Source organism: Mobula birostris, chromosome 4 (genome assembly GCF_030028105.1).
Source record: "Mobula birostris isolate sMobBir1 chromosome 4, sMobBir1.hap1, whole genome shotgun sequence".
In the NCBI taxonomy this organism is placed as follows: Eukaryota; Metazoa; Chordata; class Chondrichthyes; order Myliobatiformes; family Myliobatidae; genus Mobula; species Mobula birostris.
Window position 1 is genome coordinate 121,834,803 of NC_092373.1, and position 16,181 is coordinate 121,850,983.

At 39.3% G+C, this 16,181-nt stretch overlaps 1 protein-coding gene across 2 annotated transcripts in view; it reads left to right on the forward strand.

Moving 5' to 3' along the window:
* Positions 1-16,181, forward strand: part of etfdh (electron transfer flavoprotein dehydrogenase) — a 64,896-nt gene that overhangs the window by 23,031 nt on the left and 25,684 nt on the right. For both annotated transcript variants that reach the window (XR_011885749.1, XM_072255996.1), the window contains exons 6-7: positions 9,770-9,847; positions 13,103-13,249. Coding sequence is in view for 1 of the 2 variants with exons in the window: in XM_072255996.1 (XP_072112097.1) it covers positions 9,770-9,847; positions 13,103-13,249 (225 nt within the window). In the remaining variant the exon portion in view is untranslated. The remainder of the gene's footprint in view (positions 1-9,769; positions 9,848-13,102; positions 13,250-16,181) is intronic.

A 16,181-nucleotide genomic window follows, 5' to 3' on the forward strand; every position in this document is an offset into this window, starting at 1 on the left:
CAATTAGTCCACTACTTGAAATGAACTAGAATCAATTATTCAGGAAGTAATAATGGCAGATTTGGAAGATCATTATCTAATCAAGCAGAGTTGAGATAACTTCACAAAAGAGAAACATGTCTGATAAATTGAGAGTCTGAACCAGAGTGGATAGAAGAAATTTAGTAGTTTTATTTATATTAATAAGGCATTCAAAAAAGTACCTCAAAAGTAATTTACAAGATGAGGACTGGGAGAAATTCAGAGTCCAGCAGAGGAGGACAAAGGGCTTAATTAGGAAAGGGAAAAAAAGATTGAGAGAAAGCTGGCAGGGAACATAAAAACTGACTGTAAAAGTTTTTATAGATATGTGAAAAGAAAAAGATTGGTGAAGACAAATGTAGGTCCCTTACAGTCAGAAACAGGTGAATTGATCATGGGGGACAAGGACATGGCAGACCAATTGAATAACTACTTTGGTTCTGTCTTCACTAAGGAGGACATAAATAATCTTCCAGAAATAGTGGGGGACCGAGGGTCTAGTGAGATGGAGGAACTGAGGGAAATGCATGTTAGTAGGGAAGTGGTGTTAGGTAAATTGAAGGGATTAAAGGCAGATAAATCCCCAGGGCTAGATGGTCTGCATCCCAGAGTGCTTAAGGAAGTAGCCCAAGAAATAGTGGATGCATTAGTGATAATTTTTCAAAACTCTTTAGATTCTGGATTAGTTCCTGAGGATTGGAAGGTGGCTAATGCAACCCCGCATTTAAAAAAGGAGGGGGAGAGAAACCGAGGAATTATAGACCGGTTAGCCTGACATCGGTGGTGGAGAAAATGCTAGAGTCAGTTATCAAAGATGTGATAACAGCACATTTGGACAGCGGTGAAATCATCGGACAAAGTCAGCATGGATTTGTGAAAGGAAAATCATGTCTGACGAATCTCATAGAATTTTTTGAGGATGTAACTAGTAGAGTGGATAGGGGAGAACCAGTGGATGTGGGTATGCAAACTTAAAGCACACGGTATTGGGAGTATGGTATTGATGTGGATAGGGAATTGGTTGGCAGACAGGAAGCAAAAGGTGGGAATAAATGGGACCTTTTCAGAATGGCAGGCGGTGACTAGTGGGGTACTGCAAGGCTCAGTGCTGGGACCCCAGTTGTTTACAATATATATTAATGACTTAGATGAGGGAATAAATTGCAGCATCTCCGAGTTTGTGGATGACACGAAGCTGGGCAGCAGTGTTAGCTGTGAGGAGGATGCTAAGAGGATGCAGGGTGACTTGAATAGGTTAGGTGAGTGGGCAAGTTCATGGCAGATGGAATTTAATGTGGGTAAATGTGAAGTTATCCACTTTGGTGGCAAGAATAGGAAAACAGATTATTATCTGAATGGTGGCCGATTAGGAAAAGGGGAGGTGCAATGAGACCTGGGTGTCATTGTACACCAGTCATTGAAAGTGGGCATGCAAGTACAGCAGGCGGTGAAAAAGGCGAATGGTATACTGGCATTCATAGCAAGAGGATTCGAGTACAGGAGCAGGGAGGTTCTACTGCAGTTGTACAAGGCCTTGGTGAGACCACACCTGGAGTATTGTGTGCAGTTTTGGTCCCCTAATCTGAGGAAAGACATTCTTGCCATAGAGGGAGTACAAAAAAGATTGAGTACACAGATTGATTCCTGGGATGGCAGGACTTTCATATGATGAAAGACTGGATCGACTAGGCTTATACTCGCTGGAATTAGAAGATTGAGAGGGGATTTTATTGAAACATATGAAATTCTAAAGGGATTGGACAGGCTAGATGCAGGAAGATTGTTCCCGATGTTGGGGATGTCCAGAACGAGGGGTCACAGTTTGAGGATAAAGGGGAAGCCTTTTAGGACCGAGATGAGGAAAAACTTCTTCACACAGAGAGTGGTGAATCTGTGGAATTCTCTGCCACAGGAAACAGTTGAGGCCAGTTCATTGGCTATATTTAAGAAGGAGTTAGATATGGTCCTTGTGGCTAAAAGGATCAGGAGGTATGGAGAGAAGGCAGGTACAGGGTTCTGAGTTGGATGATCAGCCATGATCATACTGAATGGCGGTGCAGGCTCGAAGGGCCAAATGGCCTACTCCTGCACCTATTTTCTATGTTTCTATGAGAGCCAATATTATTGGAGCTGATTTATAGGCATGGATAGATAATTGACTGAAAGGCATGAAGTGATGAATAGGGATGAGAAGGTCATTTTCAGTTTGGCAACTAGTAACCAGTGGGAAACCACAGAATTTGGTGTATCATTGCTGGAACCATAACTGTGTACAATAAATATTAAAGACAGAAAGAGAAGGGACTTCCGGGTCATCAAGGGAATGGCAGTGTAAGGAAAAGGTCTCTCAACAAAAAAAAAAGGTAAACTGCCCCATAATCGAATTTAGACAAATACTTAATATTGCATAACTATATTAATAAAAGGGGCAAGGATGATGTCTAAGAACAAGATTAAAAAGTCCGCTCCGAAGGCTGATAAACATAAAGAGACGCAGCAAGGCGACGGGCCTAGCTCCCCCACGGCAAGCCAGGACGGAGATAATGAGGGGGAATCGGTGACCTTGTCCTTGATTCTCGGAAAGATTCGCGAGTTCCGACAAGATAACAGCAAACAGTTGGAAGATATTAAAGGAGAAATAGTAAAAACGAACTCGCGGATAGATGAAGCCGAAGCGAGGATTGTTGGAATTGAAGAGAAGCTACAAAACGCAGAGGAGGTGATAGCAGAAATGCTGAAGCTGCAAGACCAGCTCCACTGGAACCTAATAGATCAAGAAGGCCGCTCGAGAAGGGAAAATGTGAGGATTTACGGAGTTCCCGAAGGAACTGAAGGTAAACCCGGATTGATGATTCCCTTCGTGGAGAAGCTACTTAGAGAGAACCTTGATATTCCGGCCGCAAAAGACCTACAGATAGAAAGAGCTCACCGCGCGTTGGCACCAGAGCCTCCAGCAGGCGCCCAGCCCAGATCGATTCTGGTCAGATTTCTCAGGTACAGAACGAAGGAAGAGGTGCTTAAAAGGGCATGGCAAAAGAAAGGTTTCATGTGGAACAACTGTAAAATCAGTTTAGACCACGACTATGCACCGGGGATTCTTGCCAGACGGAAGGAATATACGGAAACACGGAGAGTCCTGAAGGAAAACAACATCAGGTTCCAGACCCTGTATCCAGCTCGGCTGAGAGTCTTTTACGACGAAGGGACAAAAACTTACGCTACGGTGGAGGAGGCAACATTGGACCTGGCGAACCGGGGACTACCTATTAAAGTTATCACCCAACCGGAGTCGCTACTGGAGAGGATTCGGCAGAAGTCGTGGCAGTTAGTGGGGCGAGGATGCTCCACTCGAACCAGAGTGTCAAACTACAAGGAAAAGCTGCAAATATTCAGACGCGAATGTACAGAGAACACAGATCAATTAAGAGAAATGACTGAAAAAAGTAAATCGGACTTAAAGGTAAAATGAAAACTGGTAACTGAAAATAAACTAGACGGAATAACTTGAATGATAGCAATATGGTCGAGACATAAATAGGAGAAAATTCTCTATGATTATTCAAACTGCTGAGGGCCCTCTAACACAGGGTGAAGATAGAGGTTATCCCTCTGAACTGAGGCGGGTCGGTGCTCAGGCCTCACTGTGGGAAGTCGGGAAAAATTTTCAAATGTTGCACGTTCAAAAATGTCTAGAGTGTGGTTATATGTCTTGGTTTACTGTTGAGAAGGGATTGCTTACTGTTTGATTAGAAAAGGAGAGTGTTTTTTTTTCTACTCGAGAAAAATGCAAACTGAATTGGTAAAAATAATTTCCTATAATGTTAATGGGGTTTTGAATCCAATTAAAAGAAATAAGATTATATCTAAATTGAAAAAAGAGAGGGCACAAATAGCTTTCCTCCAGGAAACACATATGAGCCAAACTGAACATGGAAAATTAAAAAGCATGGGCTTTAAGCATGTATTTTATTCATCATATAAATTGAGTCACAAAAGAGGGGTAGCTACTTTAATATCAAGTACTCTTAATTATGAACACATTTCAGAGACTAGAGACAAAGAAGGACGGTTCGTAAAAATCACAGGAAGAATAGAAGGTACAGAAATAACATTGCTGAATGTTTATGCTCCTCCAGGTTGTGAATGGTCATTTTATAGACACATTTTTGACCTAATGGTCAGTTCTCAAGGGGTAGTAATTTGTGGAGGGGATTTTAATATTAGATTAAATCCTATATTAGATTCTTCAAGAATAGTTACTCAGAATAAACCTCTGACTCGGAAAGTGAATTCATTGATGGAGGAGTTGGGAATTATAGATGTCTGGAGGGAATTACACCCTACTAGTAAAGATTATACATATTACTCTTTCCCTCATTCAGCCTATTCAAGGATAGACTATTTCTTTATCTTTAATACAGATAGACTCAGGATAAAAAACTGTAATATTGCAACAATTGATCTGTCGGATCATAGCCCATGTCTCTAATCCTGGAAAGGAAAATGAGGAAAACACTATGGAGGCTAAACTCACATATACTCAATAACCCGAAAGTAATGGAGAGATTAAGGGGAGAAATCAAAGAATATCTAGACCTTAATGACACGGGAGAAACATCACCAGTGATCTTATGGGACACATTGAAAGCTGTACTGAGAGGGAAAATTATTTCCATTACCGCTCACATGAAAAAAATCAATGCACAAAAATTAGCAGACCTTCAAGGAAAATTAAAACAACTTCAAGTTGTAGATAGCAACAAAAGTAATTCAAATCGAAAACAGGAAATTAGGAAATTGCAAAGTGAAATTGACGATATTTATACGTTAGAAACTCAAAGAAATTTTCTTTACCTGAGACAAAAGAATTATGAAGTAGGAGGTAAATCAGCTAGATTATTAGCATATAAATTACGAAAACAACAAGCAGACAATACAATGCATAAAATAAAGAATCCAAAGACAAAGCTTGTGGAGAGTACAACAGGGAAAATTCAAGAGAGTTTTGAAACATATTATCGAGAGCTGTACTCCCAACCCCGGGCCCCCAATGAGCCCTATATAGACAGTGTATTGAATTTTTTAGATCTACCTAAACTTACAGATTTACAAAATGAAAGTTTATTAGAACCAGTAACTGTCAAAGAACTGAACGTGGCCATCTCTAGGTTAAAGGCTGAAAAGTCCCCGGGTTCTGATGGGTTTACCTCAGAGTGGTACAGTCCCTGAAGACACAGTTAGCCCCATTACTACTTAACACCTTTAATTGGATCTTGCAGAGAGGAGAAACTCCACCTTCCTGGAGAGAAGCGATTATTTCAGTTATTCCTAAAGAGGGTAAAGATAAACTAGAATGTGGCAATTATTGGCCAATTAGTGTTCTTAATTTAGATTACAAACTATTTACATCTATATTAGCGCGCAGATTGGAAAAGCTTTTACCTGGCCTAATCCACTTAGACCAGACTGGATTTATTCAACAAAGACAAACACAGGACAACATAAGGAGAACTCTGCACATGTTAGAACAGGTTAATAAGAACGAGACAGAGACAATGGTAGTAGGATTGGACGCTGAGAAAGCTTTTGATTCGGTTAGTTGGGCATTCCTATACAGAGTGTTAGGAAGATTCGGCTTTCAAGAAAAGTTTATTAAAGTAATTCAGACTCTATATGACAGCCCTACAGCCCGAATTAAGATAAATGGGGACCTCTCTGACTCCTTCATCTTAGAGAGAGGCACTAGACAGGGACGCCCAATTTCTCCTCTCCTTTTTGCGCTATATATTGAACCGCTTGCCCAACTAATAAGACAGAGCGAAATCGTAAAAGGTATCAAGGTGGCAGGGATTGAACAGAAAGTGGCGTTATTCGCAGATGACGTTTTGGTCTATCTGAGTGAACCAGAAAAATCATTTATAGGATTGTTTACACTGTTGGATGACTTTGGGAAAATATCAGGTTATAAAATAAATGTAAAGAAAACGCAGGTTATGTCCCTAAATTATACACCATCCAAAAAATTGCAGGATACATATGATCTTAAGTGGGAAGCTAAATCATTAAAATATTTAGGAATAACCCTGCCAAAGGATCTTTCAACACTGTCACAGGTAAATTATGGGCCATTAATCTCAGAGATAAAAGCAGATATGCATAGATGGAATCTTATCCCCTTTTTAAGTTTAAATTCAAGGATAAATACTATAAAAATGAATATTCTTCCTCGGTTATTGTATCCTTTCCGTACTTTACCTGTGGAGGTGGATGATAATCAATTCAGGGAATGGGACAAATGGATTTCCCGCTTCATTTGGCAAGGAAAGAAACCTAGAATTCGATATAACACCTTACAGTTAGGGAAGGAAGGAGGAGGTATGGTTCTTCCTTGCCTGAGAAATTATTTTTATGCCTCACAGATAACCCCTCTGTTATATTGGTGTAATAGGGAATATAAGGCCAGATGGAAGGAAATAGAATTTGGATTAGTTGACAGTTTTCCTCTTCAGGCCTCAATAGCTGACAAAGGATTGATGGCCCAGTTGGAAAAATTTAAAAACGCTTGGATAAATCTTACATTAAAAGTATGGCAGAAGGTGGTTAATTCATGTGGAATTAATAACATGTTAAAACTCTTTAGATGGTGTGCATATGATACCGAATTCCTTCCCAACAGAGGAGATAAAAGATTTGAGCTATGGATAAAGAAAGGTCTTACAACCTACCTCTCATTTATAGATAAAAGAGTATTACAAGTTTCCAAATCCTGCAGGACAAACATGGCCTAGAACATAATGACTTTTTTAGGTACCTTCAAGTACGAAACTATGTTAACCAGAGTTGTAGATATACAGACCTATCAACAGTAGAATTAGAATTTTTCAAGATTCTGAATTCGGCTTGCAGTTCAATACCTAGTAAATCAGTTTCTCGATTATATAATGCACTCTCCCATGCTAAAAATGTAAACATACTGTATATTAAAGAGAAGTGGGAGAAAGAAGCGGGGTTGGTACTTTCAGAGGAGGCTTGGGAGAAAATCTGCAGCTTTCAATGGTCCTCGACTAATTCTTTGACTTGGAGAGAACATTGTTGGAAAAACATTATAAGATACTTCAAGACCCCATATCAGGAAAAATATAAAGATACAAATGTGATGTGTTGGAGAAGGTGCGGCTCCAAGGAGGCAAATTATTTTCATATTTTTTGGGATTGCCCTAAATTAAGTCTATTTTGGGAAGGTATTCATAGAACATTAGTTAAGGTACTGAGGTCCCAGATACCTCTGAACTTTGAGACGCTGTATTTGGGGCATGTATTGTTTCTTGAACAGAAGGAAGATATAAAGTTGCTGCAGGCCCTCTTAACAGCAAGTAAGAAATCAATCACTAGAAAATGGCTAAATCCAATACCACCTACATTAGAAGATTGGTACGAAATTATCTTGGAAATATTTAAAATGGAAAAGTTGACTTACTCTCTGAGAACTCAAAAAGAAAAATTTTATCAAATCTGGAATAAATGGATTGAATATATAACCCCAATGCGAGCAGACCTTAGATGACTCTCCTAATGATTTATACTGCTCTTCTCATCAACACAGTAATATTGCTAACGTAAGCACCCCTAGTCTAAATGTTTTTTTTTTTTGTTTTCTTTTGGAAAATAGAGAATTAACACAAGTAAAGGGAAAGATTTGGGAAAGGGATAAAAAAATGAAAAAATTAAGTAAATAAGTACATAGGGATTGGATAATTATGTCTGCGGGCAGGAGTAAGCATGAACAAATTAGGATATAAACACCTACAATGGTTGATACATAGGCTTATATACAACATTTTGGACCAGTGGAAATGGTCCAGAAGGGTTATATGGAAACTATTATTACCATTTTTCTTAACAACTAATTCCATTACTTAGCCTAATAGGTTAGATTTACCACAGTACGTAATTATCTACTTAAATGTTTATTTTCCTTTTATATCATCTCAATGTGTACTTAAGAATGTATAAATAATTGTAGTTTTATACATATAAAAAAATGGAATAGGTTATATGTGTGAAAAAAGTACATGATATTTGTGAATTCCTTATCCAAATAAAAATAAAATTTAAAAAAAGACAGAAAGAAAGCAAAGCTACAGAAACCATATTTGTGAAGAACACAAAAATAAGGAAGAAGGTGAATTGCAAAGAGAATACAGAAAGATATCGATAGGTTATTGACAGATTTAAGTAAGTGACAAAAAGTTGGCAAATGCGTTCATTTTGGAAGGAAGGGCAGAAGAACAACATATTAAACCAAGAAAACTGCAGAAAGCTGAAGCAGAAAGACTTGGAAATCCTTGTGCTCAGAGTGAGGAAAGCTAGGAGATAAGTATAGCAGGTATTTGGGAAGACTAATGGAGTGTTTGCTCTTCTTTCAAGAGAGGTTGTGTATTAAAGTAGATAAGTCTTAATCCAACTGCATGAGCACTAGTGTGACCATATCTAGAGTGCTACAAATGATTTTGGTCCCCCTATTTAAAAAATAGCATTAGATTGAATCACCCACCTTCTGCCTGCACACCCGCCTTCTCCCCATGTGTGTGTACATGCACCCCTTCTCACCCATCTCCCAATCCCAAATATATACACATATATACAGGAGTACTGAAATATTAAATGCACAAGAAGCTGGAATGCTACTCATTGGAGTTTACAAACTTTAAACAAAAATTTTTTGAGAGTTTGGGATGTGGTGGCAAGGTAGTGCTAGACAAGATAAATGCTGATTGAATGTTTCCTTTAATGGGAGAGTCAAGGACCAAGGGGCATATTCTCAAAACAAGGAGTTTAAGATGAAACTGAAGAAGAATTTCTTCTCTTAGAGCTGTAAATCGTTGTAACTCCTGAGCACAGTGTTGATTTAGGGCTGAAATAGATTTAAAATCAGTCAAGAATCGGGGGTAAGTGGGAAAGAGTAGGAAAGTGCATGAGGAATTTTGTGTCTACCATGATCATACTGAGTGGCAGAATAGATTCTAGGGGTTGAATGATTCACTGCTGTTCCCATGCCATTATGTGCAAGCGCCAGTACTGATTGGGGATGGAGCAATTTTCTGTTTGTGTAGAGTAGGCTAACTCTTCTAACTAGTATTTGGTATGTTGAAACAGTGTCATTTGCTGGGATGGTGATGAATAGGGAAAAGGTTACCATCTTTTATTGCGACAGAATATCCTTGTATTGAATTTAGTTGCAAATGATCTTGTGATCCATGCAAATCTACATACTGCTTGCTGAAGAAATTCGACCTGTAATGAAGTAGTCCTATTGAAACTTAACACTCCTAAAGGGCTTGACTAGAGGGGTACTGGGAGTCTGCTATCTCTTACAGGAATGTCTGCAACAAGGAGGGAGAAAAGTTCAATTAAGGATATTGATCATTTAAGTCTGAGATTTAAGATTTTTTACTCAGGATTGCAAATCTTTGGAGCTCTCGAACCCACAGATTTGTAAATGCTTAATTAATTGACGGCAGTAGATTTATGGACAAAGGATCTAGGAAATTTGTAGGTTAGATTGTGGATTTGATGCATAAGGTCACAGTGGTGCTACTGAACGGTGACCAGGCGTGAAGGCCACATGCCCTACTCCTTCTTTTCCTTAATCTTTTATTGCCATCCATTTATTACCTTTGACATGCTTCGTATTGTGCTGGTGAAAATTATTGCATTAGTGCAAAGTTTCTGTTTTTTTTTAATTTAGCTATTATTTCATGAAGATGGAAGCATTAAGGGAATTTCTACCAATGATGTGGGTATTCATAAAGATGGCTCACCAAAGGTATGGTTACTAAGTCCTTCATTAATTCGTTACTGTTCAAAATTAGAACATATTCTAGTTTGAATATGTTTTGCAAGAAAAAATACCCTTTCTGTTCCAAAGCTTTTATTTTTTTTCACTCTTGCAACTTTTTTTTTAATGTCATTGGGATGTAGCTGATACCGTCAGAACACTACTCAGAAGTTAGCAGTGAATAACTTATAATGGGTGTGATAATGGTGTTATTTAGGCCATTCCTAAATAATGAATTTTCATAAATTAATACATTTAACTCAATGTAATCTAACTTAGTACCAAAACCCAGTGCTGGGTATAACTTGGAGCTGATTGTGTCCCATTATTTTGTTGCTCATCTTTTGGTAAGGGTTGCAGGTTTCAGAAGTGCTGCTGAAGTAAGCATTATGAGTTGCTGCAGTCGTCTGCTAATTAGAGCATACTGTATAGCAGAAAGAGTGCATTGTTGATAGAGAAGCTGGATGCTGGAGTCCTGTAGCAGAGGTGTCAGTCAACATATTCCTTTGATGTTGGTAGTTGAGCTTTTTGAGTATTATTATAGCTGCATCTATCTACACAAATAATAAGTAGTCTTATCATTTTTACACCTGTTAGGATTTTAGAATATTGGGAGAATTCAAGATGTAAGAGGTAAGAATTTCTAGATTGTCCTCTCCTTTTTTGATACTTTGTTCACATATCCAGATAAGCTTCTGCTCAAACACAAATGAAAGTACTTTGTGTCCTGCAAGTGCAACTAGAAAACTAGAAACAATTAGCTCATCGGGTATCATTTGTGAAGTGTTGATGACATTGGAGCAAAAAACATTCTTCTTTGATGGATCTTACTTAGATGGAGGGAGTCATTAGCCAGGTCATGTAGTTGGTTAACATTATTACAGCACTTGTGAATGGAATGGAATGGAACAGAACACTAGACTGTTCAGTGCACAGCCATTCTATTGATATAACAATAGAGCAGAAGTCATTGAAGTTGTTCAAAATGTTTGGGCACAATACTATACCCAGGACACTTGTAACTACATCATGTAACATTTGTTACGTACCCCGTAACTGGGTTGCTAAACCAGCAGAAATGGATCACTCAGTTGGAGTCTGGATTACTAGAACTAAGAAAGTTTTATTAAAGAAACAAGCAACACAGTAATCGAAAGGATAATAAGTGCAACAGTTCAGCAATGATAAACACACATGTGCACAGGATTAAGATAACAGGATCGATCAAGCTCTATCGTTGTCTAGGGGTGAATGACCAATTTCAAAGTGACGCAAAGTTCAGTTCAATTTAGTTCAGTTCGCAGTAATCGTTGCTGTGGCGATGGACAACGTGGGGGGAGGAAGAGAGAGAACAAGAACGAATGATCATTCAAAACAGCTTCCACTCACAGACCAGCGATATTGCTCACCAGCAGCTTTCGGGCGAGTCCTTTGCGATGTCACCTGAGGTCACAGACTGTGACCCTTCCTCCAGATGCGGTCGATCCTCTGCAGTGAACCCGGCACCCAAGCAAGGGCGGACACACACCGGATTCCCGTTGATCGTACCTTTCCACCCTGTGCATTTAAGGCTTGGTTCCGCCACCAGCCTTCCAAAACGACTCCCGCCGACTTGCAGGGGGGGCACTGCTTCCAGGGTCTCGTTACCTCGTGGTGTCGTGTGTGTCCTGCCTTAGCGAACCTGTCCCTTTTTATCCCCCTGCTGGGGTATCGCCTGTCCATCACTTCAAACAGTTCAGTGTTCAAAGGGGGAGCCGCTCTGGACAGCTCTCTCTCCCGTCCCTTCATTACACATCTCCAGATCGCCTGTCCATCACTTCAAACAGTTCAGGGTTCAAAGGGGGAGCCGATCTTGACAATACCCAGACTGATGGCTCCTTCATTAACATCTCCAAATGCTGCTTCATTGTTCCTTATCTCTCCCTCCCCTGAGGACAGGTGGCAGACCAACTGCTGATGCCACTGGTGCTAGCCCAGGCCAGCAAACATCTTAATTTATGTGTATTCTTGTCACACATTCAACAACTATCATCTTTTTTGTTAGCTATGCCAAGGTAGGTTCTTCCTCTGGATCCCTCCTTGATTTCAGTTTAATAAGAATTCCTTTGGGCCCTATCTCATCAAATACTGACTTGCTGTTCAGTACAAATTCTCTCAAGCTTTTGGCCCATTGGTCTTCAAAGATCAAAATATTAAGTACAGGAGATGGGATGTTATGTTGAAGTTGTACAAGACATTGGTGAGATATAATTTGGAGTATTGTGTGCAGTTTTGGTCACGTAGCTACAGGAAAGATGCAAATGAGGTTGAAAGAGTATCGTGAACATTTACAAGGATGTTGCTGGGACTGAAGGACCTGAGTTATAAGAAAAGATTGAATAGGTTAGGACTTTATTCCTTGGAATATAGAAAATTGAGGAGAAATTTGATAGAGGTACACAAAATTATGAGGGGTATAGATAGGGTAAATACAAGCATACTTTTTCTACTGAGGTCAGATGGAACTACAGCTAGACGTCATGGGTTGAGGGTGAAAGGTGAAAGGTTTAAGGGGTATATGAGGGGAAACTGATTCACCCAAAGGGTTGTGAGAATGTGAAATGAGTTGCTAGTGCAAGTGGTGCAAGCAAGCTTGATTTCAACCTTTAAGAGAAGTTTGGATAGGTACCTGGATGGTAGGGGTATGGAGGGCTATGGTCTGGGTGCCAGTTGGTAGAAGTTGGCAGTTTAAATGGTTCAGCACAGGAGATGGGCCAAAGAGCCTGTTTCTGTGCTGTGTTTTTAATGACTCTATAAGTTATACTGCAGCATGTTATATTCGAAATATGTGAAATACTTCACTTAAAATATTCCACCACCAGAAAGTTGAAATCTGAGGATATTATAAGGTATTATAATTTCAGCATGAAGGTGAACTATACTTTTCCTCCCAGGTATTTATTTTTTAAGTGTACCTTAGTTCTCTTACAAGAACGGAATAAGTTTTCAAGCTTCTATGGGCTCTTCTGACAAAATGGTGCTGGGTACAACTGGGAAAACTTGTATTAAATAAGATAAACATATTTTCAAATAAAGTGATTATTTGGATGAGATTCAGAAGATAAGATTGCGTAAGATTCAATAACATTGGTGTTACAGATTGTATTGCAAAGTAAACTTTGTTTAATTCAATAAAATGGAAATTAGAGACTCCCTATAATTCCCTGTATTAATTGAAATACTTTTCTGAATGCTTTTTTAAAGGACATATTTGAAAGAGGAATGGAACTTCATGCTAAAGTGACAATATTTGGTGAGGGTTGCCATGGACACCTTGCTAAGCAATTGTACAAACATTTCAAACTAAGAGAGAACTGTGAACCACAGACATATGGTATAGGTTTGAAAGAGGTAAATGTGCTTTAAATTCTCTCCCATTTATTATTGGCTAACTTGGTTGTTCACAACAGGGTTTTAGCAAAGATTATCATGTGGATTTGATCAACCTTCTAAACAAAGGGGCTTGCTATAGATAACAGAAATTTAATGAGGGTGGAATTAACAATAAATGAAATTGGAGGCATATAACTAACTACAGCGAGGAAGTATGCTGCTTGATGTTCAAAATGCTTAATGGGAGAATTATTGAGCAAAGCTTGATACCAGATGTTTTGAGCATAGATGTTTAGAAGCTTGGAGATGGAAAGACAGCCAGAGAAGCAGAAAGAAGTGGTGAAGGATTTGTGGCTTGGGCATCTGAAAACTATTGACAAAATGACAGAATGGTATTTTGCACACCCCAATTTTTATCAGAGTTGAGGAGCACAAAGATCTAAGAATCATGTAGGGTCACTGTAGATTTTAAAGATGGAAAGGTTTGAGTATGGGGACATAATTGAGCATGAGATCAAACATTTCAAAACGCCATCCTTGGTGGTTATCTGAATTGTATTCAACAAAAACCTGAAATACATAAAATATAATTAACAGCATCAAATCTTCAAAGTCTTTCATAAGTACCTCTCCAAAATCTCTCTATCCCATCTTTTTGTCCCATCAAGACAAAAGACTTTTCAATTTTTGGAGTTCTCGTATGCTATCTGTCTCTTTATTTCATCAGTCTACATAGTCCTGAAGTCTGTTACTATTTTTCCAATTGCTTATTTCCAAATTTCTTGTCATTGGCAGTGACTTTGAAATCATGTTCCATATATAAAATTCATGATATTAATTGTCATGAAAATGATTTGGTAGTCCTACCATCTACACCTAACCACACCTCTTAACTTCCTAGTCAACATTTCACTTCCAACCAGTTTGATGAAACATGGTTCTGTCTTTTAATCAGCTTTATATTCATGCAGTCATTGCTTTCTAACTCCATGAACTTCATTCTTGTGAATGCTTATTGTGTTGATATTTTGTCAAAAGTTTTTTAAACGTCGCATTACTACATCAACTGCATTGCCCCCATTGATATTACTTTGAAGAATAATCTAATATGACTTTCCTTTAACACATGTATGGTAAGTGTTAATTTTGACTTAAAATAGTATTTCAAGTTCTTATCCCTAACCTTCAGCTGACAGTTCTGCTGTTGCTGGGTTTCTCACACTCCATGTGTTGTCCTATAACAAGCTGTTGTCCTATAACACTATTCCCATATCTCAAAGGAATGGAAAGAGCTGCCTTGGTTTCATCCTTTACTTGGAAATGTACTATGATTCTCATATTTCCCTATTTCCCTGTGACATAGAAGGGTGCCTCTTTTCCCCTTTGAGTTCTCAAGGCAATCTCATCAATATCATTCTATATATTCTCTGTAACCTATTCTCTGCCAAGTTAACAACACTGATTTTCCTATGACCAGCTTTTGCCAACCAGCATGTCTTTGGTGTTGTCAGAGAAGATAACAGAGCACCTGGAGAAAACCCACCTGCCCTTAGGAAGAACATGCAATCTCTATAGGGACAGCCTCTAGGAACTAGGATCCCTGGGACTGTGAAGTATAGTAGATGCACTGCCATCAGTGCCTTACTGGAACAGACAATTTTAAACTTTTAAAGATTCTTGTCTTCAGTGATTTAAAAATAGATAAACCACCAATTTTGCTTTAATACTGGCTGACAACCAAAGCCCGATATAGGTGTCCCCCACTTTTCAAACGTTCGCTTTACGAAACCTCACTGTTACGAAAGACCTACATTAGTACCGTTTTCGCTTTCAGAAGGTGTTTTCACTGTTACGAAAAAAAATTCACCGTGCGAAAAAATCAGCGTGCGATAAAAGGCAGTGCGCCCCGAGCAGCCGCTCTCCCCCGGATTCGGAACTGCTTTGCTTTAACACGTACCTGTGAGCAGCCGTTTGCAAGATGAGTTCTATGGTATCGGAAAAGCCTGAAAGAGCTTGTAAGGGTGTTACACTTACGGTAAAACTGGACATAATTAAGTTGTTTTGATCGTGGTGAACGAAGTAAGGACAACGTGAATTTGGCTTATGGAAGTTGACGAACATGATGTTGAAGAGGTTTTGACATCCCATCACAAAGAACTGACAGATGAAGAGCTGATGCAATTGGAAGGAAAAAGGATAACAATCGAAACCGAATGAGTAATGATAAAGTACGACTTTAATTTTAAAAGGGTACGTCGGTTTAGGGGATATTTGCAGGATGGTTTGAGTCCTTATTAAAGAACTGTGTGATAGAAAAATGCGCGAGGCTCAGCAGTCAAGCAAGCCTTCCACATCAGCCACAGCAGACGACGAACCTCGACCTTCGACATCGAGGCAGGCAGAGATAGAAGAAGATGAGCTGCCTGCTCTAATGGAAACAGGCGACGAGGTGACACCCCAGTGTCCCACCATCCCAACCCCCAGGCCACGGACAGATACTGATTTGCAGAGAATGCAACGGTAGCCGGGAGGCACACAGCACATCTTTAAGAAAAAAGCCGAAATAAACATGCTAATGAATTAGGTGCCACCGACACATAATTGTCGGCCCAGATCAGAAATGACGCAATCGGAAATCGGCACTGATCTGGGCTGACAATTACGGGCGGCACCTAATTAATTAGCATGTTTGTTTCAGCTTTTTTCTTAAAGATGTGCTGTGTACCTTCCGGCTGCCGCCTGGACCCCTACGTTCTTGGCAGCAATGTATCGCTCAGCGGCTCGGAGGGTGGGGGGGCCACTGCACCACCCCAGCCTGCAACGACTCAGTCTAACACACCATAATCAGTGTGCTCGCTGTCTTCCCGATTCCTGTAAGTGATACTACACTGTACATACATTATTTCTACTTTATATCGGCTGTGTATTTTTACGTGTTATTTGGTATGAT